This window comes from Hippocampus zosterae, chromosome 12 (genome assembly GCF_025434085.1).
Source record: "Hippocampus zosterae strain Florida chromosome 12, ASM2543408v3, whole genome shotgun sequence".
NCBI classification, from domain to species: domain Eukaryota; kingdom Metazoa; phylum Chordata; class Actinopteri; order Syngnathiformes; family Syngnathidae; genus Hippocampus; species Hippocampus zosterae.
In genome coordinates this window covers 17,320,358-17,330,780 of record NC_067462.1, presented here as the reverse complement: position 1 = coordinate 17,330,780, position 10,423 = coordinate 17,320,358, and the positions used below count along the sequence as shown (strand labels likewise).

Below are 10,423 nucleotides of genomic sequence, written 5' to 3'. Positions count from 1 at the left end.
TAGAGTCTGCGAGCAACCAATCAGAAACGACTACAGTCGTTTAATTTAGGCTGATTCCTCATTCCAGAGTTTGTTTGGTTGGTAGATGCTCGCCTCCCGTTTTATGTTACTTGTTTAACCAGTTCACTTCTACGAATTAATAAATGTAGAAAATATCTTTACCACACTCTAACTATGATGCAATGTCCAGCATATACTTGAGCCCAAAGTATGTCCGCTAAAGCACCGATGAGAGATGACAACCGTAGTTAAGATTCATATAGCTAGCTACACATCATGAGTGAATGCTGCATACCTGTCAACTTTTCGGAGCGCCAACCTGTATAAACAACCAAAAAAATCCTTATAAAGAGCAAAAAATCATTCTAACATCCCAATGCATTTTATATGTCAAAATAACGGCAGAAAAAACCCACGAAATTTTCAATGATATTTATTGTAGATCTCCATAATTGTCTGTAATACAAAGTAAATCTGATTTACCGGAAAGTTACCGGAAATGAAAGCTTTCGAGTAGACGAGCACCATTCTGGGCAAAAGTAAACGGAACTACCTGTTAGGGGGAAACGGAAATTTTCAGAATCCGTATGATTTGTGTGATACGGCCATATACGTGTAAGATTCACCACAAAATCCGTATGAACTATGGCTAAACCGTATGATGCTGCAGCTTGTGGTTTATCCAGCTTGTGAATTCATTGCATAATGCTGCTTATATACTTATGTCAACAATGGTTCACTGTTGAAATCAATTCAAAACAACCGTATCCAATCGACTTCTCAATTGTGCTGGCTCGACTTGTCATGTCTACCCATCTATTTACCTGTCAGTAGTTAAGTAGGACGTGAAGTATGTCTGAAAGCCACTGATCTGTGTGTTGAGGACGGCCAAAATGCCCAATGAAATCGATTTTTGGGATGCCTGGCTCGTTTGAGGTCTTCAACCAACGATGTCGAACCTCTAAGTGAATGGGTAAGTCGAAGGCAGGTTCAGAATGTGGCAAAAAAGGATGCGAGAAACCGGCTGGTTAACATAGGAGGCCAACGTGAGCTAGCATGTACCGTACAAGTCGCTATGTAGCCAACTTGACATTTGCGCTGTCGGAGAAACTAAAGATTTTTGTGGCACGTAAACTGCGCCGATTCGTAGCATTTCCTGAAAATAGCACGGAAGGAAGTTTCTTTGCCATCACGTTAATGTCCCGAAGAAGACACGGGCACTCTATTTGACATGTATGTTAATATTTGGCTGGTCAAGTTCCAGCTCAGGCGTCAAACCTCCACTTAGTACAGTACTCCATAACGTCAGCCACGCTGCGGCCTGTTATGGTCCCATGACAAGGCGGATAACGTAATGCGAGCACTTCTGCAATTTTGTCGACATTTGATGATCGCAAATGGCTTGACGTATAATGTTCGGACAGTTCTCCAAAGAGTAAGTTAAACAGTTGTTTGGGTTGCGTTATGTACTTTAAGGTTACGTGGGAGAAAATTGATCAGTACAGTAATAGAAATGTAACGCTTCTAAAGCCCAACTAATCGATCGTCCCTTACTAGTAAGCGTCAACTTGAGGGTGAATTTCCGTTCAACTGTATTATCACCGAGTTATGTAGTTTTCAAGGGTGTGTACCACTTTAGAGTCGTTCAGATGTCATGGTATACGTAGAAGATATCGTTTTTGTTGTCAAATGTGCTTTATAACAACAGACTGTGGCCACTTTTAGTTTGTAGTAGTCACTTGTTCTCACCTGTAACTCGCTTGTTCTGTATCTCACTACATCATGTAGTAAATGTTTGTACAGCTCTGTAATGCCATGTTTGCTGTGTTTGAAGTTCGAGGGACTCTTAAACCACTGAACTGAACAATGTAATCAAATAGACAATTCACTGAGGTTCTATCGGCCAATTACAAGGTCCCCTTGCTATTTTGGTGTTTCGATTACTACGGATTCACTCGACTGCAGATTTTCATGTGTGACTGTAATTTCATCGTTTGCAATTTTACCTCGCTAAATTGCAGCTGTTGTGTGTGTTCCCCCTCCATTGTGCAATTTCGTACCATTGCTATTTTCCTCCTTCTAAGTCAGGACCGGTTGAGATATTTCCGTTTTTATAGTTTTTATTTTATTCATATTTATTTATTTTTACGGGGAATTTGTTTTACAAAAACCAAGACCATGAACGTTAGGGTCGTGTTCGGAAATACACTCAAACACCCCTGCGCTACCTTGAGTGTGTTTTTTTTTTCGGTGATGCCGATCACGCTCCCCTCCAGGGGTCACCAACGCGTGCTCTGTTCTAAAAATAGCTCAACAATGACGGGACACTGTGATTTTCTTCGAATGTTGTAGATTATATAAGTGATTCTTGAAAATATGAACAGTGGCGGAGATTTATAGAAAAAATGTGGTGCATCTGTTTATCTATTTACTTGTTCCTGTGAGAAATCCATGCATACATCTGATCTGCTTATCCTCACAAGGGTTGTGGGCATACCGGAGCCTCTCCCAGCTGCCTTCGGACAGCAGGCTGTGCACACCCTGAACTGGATGCCAGCCTGTCACAAAGGCACACATAGTCGAACAACCATTCGCAAAAATATTTATCTGCATGCTATTGAACTGATGAAATGAACTATTTGAACAGAAGTGAAACAATGAGTTCAGTGAGTGTGTGCACATCTGTTTGCTATGTGGAAGCATGTGTGTGTGTGTGTGTGTGTGTGTGTGTGTTTCCCCTCCATTGTGCAATTTCATGCATGTGTCTGCCCCCCCTCACCCTGCAATTTATGCATGCATATACTGTATATACACACACGCAGTACATATATATATATTGTGCGTGATACAATATAAAGCAATTTCCCTGATGCAAGGGTAAATGTCTTCCACCGCATTCTGGTTTCACTTTGCTTGCTTTTGCGAAGGCACTTTCGCCACGGTATGACATTTGCATGAGGCAGATGATGTTCATGCATGTTGCCTCTTTTACCCCTTCTTACTTTTGTGGGAGAAAAGCACCTTGCTGCTGACAGAAACTCAAAACACCCCCTCCATAGTGGAAGATATTCTTCCCCAAAAGCAATGCTCTCGGGGTAATTGTTTTCATTTCTCCATTGCTACTGGTTCGAATGCGCACTCTACTAACTACACGCTACTTCACCCGACTCAACGCAACTAGACAACTCCGCCCATGCATCCCTCCCCCCTCTACTTCTACTTGTTCTACAGCACGATACTGGCTGTTCCCTCGACACACGCTGCCACCTGCTGGACAGGTTTAAATGCTTTACAATGCAGATAAGCCTGATCCTTTGTCAGACACTATGGCACAAATAAAACAGAAAAAAGGGAAAATACGTCATGGGTAGGCGGCCGTAGCGGGTTTTCAAGGCGTATTTATACGCAATGGGGATTGAATAATTTAACATAAACAGTGGAGCAGCAGATCCTGTGGTTAGCACGTCAACCTCACAGTGCAGAGATGCCGGGTTTGATTCCAGCTCCGGCCTTCCTGTGTGGAGTTTGCATGTTCTCCTCAGACCTGCGTGGGTTTTCTCCGGGTACTCCGATTTCCACCCACATTCTAAAAACATGCATGACATGCTGATTCAACACTCTAAATTGTCCCTAGGTGTGAGTGCAGACAGTTGTTCGTCTCTATGTGCCCTGCGATTGACTGGCAACCAATGCAGGGTGTACTCCGCCTGCTGCCCGAAGACAGCTGGGATAGGCTCCAGCACGCCCGCAACCCTTGTGAGGATAAGAAAATGAATGAATGGATAAACATAAACAGTGTCTCTCCATAAATTATCATTCACGATTGATAGTAACATATAAAGGTCATTGGAGCAAATGTTTTATTCAAAAACTGTCTAATCAAACTGTCCCATCCACCCTAAAAGGAGACTAGAGGAGATGGCATCCGGGGACAAATTCGTGCCATCGTCGTCATCGAACTGGAGCGTCGAGCCGCCGGTCATCTCACCCACCAGCCCTTCCCACCTAACCCACTTCAAGCCGCTCACGCCGGAGCAGGATGAGCCGCCGCTGCGGTCGGCGTACAGTTCCTTTGTCAACTTGTTTCGCTTCAACAACAAAGGTTGGTGAGCACACATCTCGGCCCCACCATCTGCACTACAGTAATTTGTGCTCCATGGCAGATATTGTTCTATGCATAGCTAAATTGTACTAAGTGCAACGGTAAGGAATACTAATTGCAAACTTAATACCATACATCTGTTGTGAAAGCGCTATATAAATCAGCATGTATTGTATTGTATCTTTTAAGATACACATTTTTTTAAGGTGTACCTGGCCTTAGTTTCGTGAAATGAAGCCTCTGAGTTATGGAGCCACTTGACCCAATTGGTTCAGAAAGGATAAATCCTGCGGAGCTTAATGTGCTCACAAAACCACCTGCTTGCCAGGTTTTTTATCACAGGCAGGTCTTAAACCAGTGTTTCCCAACCGAGGGTGTGTATGTGTGCATATTGCAGGGGGCACAAGGACAGACCCGTAATTCATTCTTTCAGTTGTCAGTGTCAGACCTGCGACAAAAATCACAACAGCTGCGTGTTAACTCAGGTGTCTCATTAAAGTTCACATGGCTGATGAAAAGAGAGTGAAATTGCGATCGTGGATCTGAACCTCATTCTTGTTCAGTATTTTGTTCCCGAAAGTTACAGTTTATTCATTCAATCATCTTCCGAACAGCTTCATCCTCACTAGGATCGCGGGGGTGCTGAAGCCCATCCCAGCTGTCTTCGGGCAGTAGGCGGTAGACACCCCGAATTGGTTGCCAGACAATCGGAGGGCACACAGAGACAAACAACCATGCATGCCCACACACCTAGGGATAATTTAGAGTGTTCAATCAGCCTGCCATGCATGTTTTTGGAATGTGGGAAGAAACCGGAGCAGCCGGAGAAAACCCACACAGGCCCGGGGAAAACATGCAAACACCACACAGGGAGGCCGGAGCTGGAATTGAACCCGGTACCCCTGCACTGTGAAGTCGACGTGCTAACCACTGGACTACCGGGCCACTGGTAAATAAACCAAAAACATGCATGGCGGGAGAATTGAACACTCCAAATTGTCCCTCGTGTGAGTGTGAGCACTAATGGTTGTTAGTTTCTGTGTGCCCTGCAATTGGCTGGCAACCGGTTCAGGGTGTCCCCCGCCTACTGCCCGAAGCCAGCTGGAATAGGGTCCAGCATCCCCTGCGACCCAAGTGAGGATAAAGCGGTTCCGAAAATGAATGGAAAAATGTGTTTCATTGAATAATCAGTTGTGTTATGTTTTTCTTTTGGAGAATCAGAAAAATGTATGACTGAGGGGTCTGATGGTATGAAAAAAATGTTTGGGGGTACTCCTGTCTTTCATCAATGTGTGATGCCTGGATTTATTTTTCAATTTTTTTCTCCCTATTATTGTTGTTTTTGGTATGCAAGTTGTTGTTAACACCTGAAAATCGAGGGTGGGTTAATATTTTTAAATCTCTTTTTAAATTAGACTCGGTGTGTTCCACATTACTGTAAACCTCAATGAGCCTCATGCATCTGTGTGTGTTTTTAGAAGCCTCGTGCAACCACCTCTCTCAGTCTTGTGAGGTCATGTGGCAGGTCACATGACATAACACCCCCACACTCACCATCCTCGTGACGTATTCCTCTGTTATTGTCAGTGATCCCGCTGACGCTTTAGAAAATAAAGCATTACTTTGTGTACTTTTTTCCCCCCGTAACGACTAATGTAACGTGTTACTTCTCATTAATCTGACAACAATTACTTTGCAAGGTTACAAATAGGTTACTGAATAGCAATTAATAATGTTGCCATGTTGCCTGCAGAACTCTCGCTGTCAATTATCATTCGCTGTGAAATGGTCATGCAATTAACATCCTCTTGGGTAAAGCGGAAAGTAACATTTGTCAACACTTGTACAGGAATCACATATGTTTCAATTATGGTGTTCCCTCTTGCGTGTATGTGAAATACGATGAAATACTTGATACAAAATATTGATTATTTGATATTTACAGAGTCAAAGCCCCCTACCCCCAAAATCTGTAAAACATTAGGCTTAAAAGTCAAACGCATTCAAAGAATTAACACCACAGGTGTTTTTTGCTTTTTCCCTGGTTCGTTTTGTTTCTTGCAATGCTACTACAGAAAGGTACCAGTAGCAGTTAGGAAAAGTGTGACGATAACCGTAGAACTAGAAATGGAACATATGGTAGCATGACCTCAAGCATAAATACTAGAGCTGTCAGTTTAGCGTGTTTTTATTGGCATTAATTTAAATGAATTTTAACGGGATAAAATTTTTTCTTGCGAGATTAACGCGGCACACGTCACAAGCGGATGTTACGTCGCTCTATAAATACACCGGAAACAAAACAACAAGCGCGCTGCAGAAGTCCACGCCCATGTCTGTTTTACCAGCCACGGCAGCTCGAGACACCAAAAACGGATACTTAAAGAGTTTATGAATGGAAAGTTTACTTTTAAAAAGTTGCCAGATTGCTCCACTGACAAGTTACCTGTTCTTCTCTCTCTATTTTTATCATACAGGTACACGATGTATGCTCTTGACGCTATTGTTACTTGTTTGGAACTATTTTGTGTGGAAGGTTACAGTGTTCTAAGCTTCTCTGTGTTCATCTGACAGTGACAGTGCGCTGCAGTGGTTGCGAGCTAGCGAAAATAAAACATCTCCAGTGTTGTGATCGAACCAAGTGTAGTCATCCGAAATGAGGTCTACACAAAACCGTAGAGAGACTTCTGCGCAAGAAGGACCAACACAATCAACATAGCCTGACTGTGTTAGGGGGAGTGAAACCCCCCTCTTTCAGAATGGTTTGCCCCAGCAGCACGGGGGAAGTGCGTGCCCTTGTTTGTACGGCCGGCAGTTTTGAATACAGCGGCACAAAATGAACACTGGTGTCCGGTGTCTTGTTATTCTCCAACAAACATACAGAAACAGACTGCTCTGTTCAAAGCAAACTTGAGAAAAACGAAGTATGCAACCATGGTTTAAATCCACTATAGGCCTAGTACTAGTTTACCTTAGATATGCACTTCATGTTATATTGCTCTGTTTTGATTTCATTTAAAAAAGCTGTTAAAGCAGCTGTTGTGTGACAAAATATTGTTTTCACTGTTGTTGATGGACAGTAATATTGTGTGAAAGATTATGTGTGAATAACTGCTCCAAGTGAAACATTTTCATGTAAAATTGAAAATTGAAATTGTTATTTCAGTAAATCTTTGGCATTTGGCACATAGAAAACTGATTCATGATTGCATGTTGATGAGAGCATTAAAATGGGGAAAAATAGGACAAAAAATGTAAAAGGAAATTCAGAAATGATAAAAAATGTGTGAGTAATCACGATTCATTTTTTAGTTCATTTGAGTTAATTATGACAGTTGCATTTTTAATTAGATTGAATATTTTAATCGTTTGACAGCTCTAATAAATACACTTAATATCAGAAGTGTCTTCAATAACTACCGTGAGTCACATCCTTGTTTTTATTTGTGGAAAAAAAAATCTTTCAATTTTCACAGTATTTTTGTTTTAATCATTCAGATGACTTTAAAATGTTTTCCTTTACTCGTAAAGGAAGTAGAATATTGTCGTCTCAACTGTGTTTGTGTCACTTGTGTTTTCACAGAGGATGGCCGACCTGCCCCCCTGGTCTCTGAAAAACTGGACGAACCGCCCCCTTCCCCACAGTCAGAAAGTCGGAGCTGGTCGTCCAGCCCTTCCCACTCCAGCTATGGCTCACGCACGCAGCGAAAATCGCACTCCGAACACTTCAGACGCACCTCCACCGCCTCTGGTAAAACACACAAAAAACGTAGATGGTGTCAATAATGGTTGTGGCTGAATGAAATTGATCACTTTGAGGTGTTTTATTTCACAATTTTTAATTCACTGCGTTTAACTGTGCTCACTCGAAACAACTGCGATACTGCTTCATAATCAATCTTTAACAGGGGTGCCCAAACTTTTTGGATCGAAGATCTACTTTTTGATCAACTAACCTCACGAGATCTACCCTTACCGGCGCGCACACGCACACACACACACACACACATTTAAGATTTACCTGCTTTATTTTATTTTTTAATTTTTTTTTAGTGAAAATGAGACTGATTAGTGTGCAGTGTATATTAACACAAAAAATATATTACTAACATGTACAAAGACACACAAATGGTGGTTTGTTTATTTTCTTCTCGACACTCCTCAGATCTACTTGGGACCTGTCTTAGATCTACCGGTAGATCGGGATCTACCTAATGGGCACCCCTGCTTTACAAGTTGTTGCAAGCGTATATGTGCATATGTTGACGAGAATCTCTAGAATCGATTACAACTTTCTAACATTTGATACCCTCCATCATCTACTGTGGGAAACTCTTATTTTATTTTACACAAATGAAAGCTGGTAAGTACTGTAAGTGGATGGACTTATTTACAGCTGTTGAACCAGGATAGCTTTCGCAAAATACCCCGCCCAATTGAATCACTGGTGATGTTCATGTGTTTGTTTTAATAAATATATTGGTCCATCTTCTGATCGCTGAACTTTTAATATCCATATGTTCCAAAAGCTGTCAAACTTAACATTTATTTTTCATAAAATGTGTCATTTGGTGTCATGTATTAGTCTTAAATATAAGTGACAGTTGTATGACAGGCTGTAACATGGGATCTCGTGTTTTTTCTGATTCCAGTGGATTGGCCAGGTGAGGGCTGTTGTGTACACTTTGCTTGACTGTAACAATTTTATACACATGCACACACACACACACACACACACACACACATGTGCGCGCGCACACACACACACACATGAGGTTCTATTTGTGCATGCAAGTGTGTGTGTGTGTGTGTGATATCTGCATTTGTATCGCAATCTACTAGAGTTTGGTTTGTTCACTAACCTGCTACTCATGTTCAGAGGTGCTTCCATTTCTTGAAAAGTGCTTAATTTTTCAAGGTTCGAAAAGTGCTTGAAAATGTTCAATGCAGTAAATGTGCTGCATTTCCTGAGTTATTGGCCGGCTTTGGACCTCCACTGTGAAACACATTCCGTTACACTGGTTGACTTATAAGAACAATTTTGACAATTTGAAGGAATGTGAACTTAATTTGTAGCATGCTTAAACCAACACAATAATAAAAACTAGAACGTCCCGATTTCCGATCACATCGTCAATCTTTTTTTCATTTGATCCGGTATTGGGTGAACTTAAAGGAAGCTTGAATAATACAAATCAATAAATTATTGAAGCTAAAGTTTGTATTTTTTGCTTCAACGTGCTGGTTTGATTTTGTTTAGTTTTTGGATAACATTACTCATTTGCATTTATAAAGATAACATGACTTATTCGTGGGCAAATTTTTTATACATTTAAAATATATTTTGTGTGTGTGTAAAAATCCTCCTTCCAGATAGCAGCAGGAAGTCCGATACGCCACTGAGCAATCATGACCCTCGCACAGCTGTGCAACTTCGCACAGCACTGAAACGACTCAAGGAAATTATGGATGGAAAGAGTCAGGTATTTTTCATCATCCTCCCCAAAAATCTCATTTAATACCCAAGTATTCTCTGGTCACTTAACACATGAAAAAACCCGCATGCACAACATTCATGTGAGCAACCAAACAAGTGTCAACATTGGGAAGTGAAAAGACTAACGCAAACAACACCAAATACAAATATTAACACTCATGCATTTTACTACCCGTGTTTGTATTACCGTATTGGCCCGAATATAAGACGGTATTTTTTGCATTGAAATAAGAAAAGTGGGGGGTCGTCTTATATTGTGGGGGTCTAGACATTATACCCATTCACGACGCTAGATGGCGCCAGATATCATTGAAGTGAATGCTGAACTTGACTACCCAGCCAAAGTGAACCCCTGTCACGAAGAATAAAAATAAAAATAGCGGTAGGACGAAGACGAAAAATAAAAAATAGCGGTAAGAAAGAAAAGAGAAGAAAATAATAGAAGCGATAACAGAAAATGGAGAAATGTAGTGACAATCTGGATAAAAGTGGGTCGAAGATCGGCCAGGTTAACCGGCAGCTGAGGAGAAGTTATGATGTAATTTACATTTCAAAAACCAGAAGCCATTCATTTACAAATGTTATTGCACTTTGGTTTACATATTTAAATGTTCAGATTTTAAGATTTGAATGAGGCGAAATAACATGCTTTTTCTCTCAAATATATTGTTATAATCTATTGTTTCTGATGTACTGTAATTATTTTCTGTATAAAAATGAATCTGGTGTTCAAAAAGTCTTTTTTCAAACTTGAGTCTTGAAAAAGACGGGGTCGTCTTATAATCAGGGTCGTCTTATATTCGGGCCAATGCGGTATGTGTGTA

General features: G+C 41.1%; 1 protein-coding gene across 4 annotated transcripts in view; it reads left to right on the top strand.

Annotated features, from left to right (window-relative positions):
- Positions 1–804: 804 nt before the first annotated feature.
- Positions 805–10,423, top strand: part of pikfyve (phosphoinositide kinase, FYVE finger containing) — a 31,601-nt gene continuing 21,982 nt past the window's right edge. For 2 of the 4 annotated variants that reach the window (XM_052081823.1, XM_052081822.1), the window contains exons 1-4: positions 1,307–1,435; positions 3,906–4,102; positions 7,686–7,853; positions 9,476–9,585. In XM_052081823.1, the coding sequence (XP_051937783.1) occupies positions 1,413–1,435; positions 3,906–4,102; positions 7,686–7,853; positions 9,476–9,585 (498 nt within the window). In that variant the 5' untranslated portion in view covers positions 1,307–1,412. Of the gene's footprint in view, positions 974–1,306; positions 1,440–3,905; positions 4,103–7,685; positions 7,854–9,475; positions 9,586–10,423 lie in introns of those variants that run through there. The other 2 variants (XM_052081824.1, XM_052081826.1) reach the window with 2 other exon arrangements.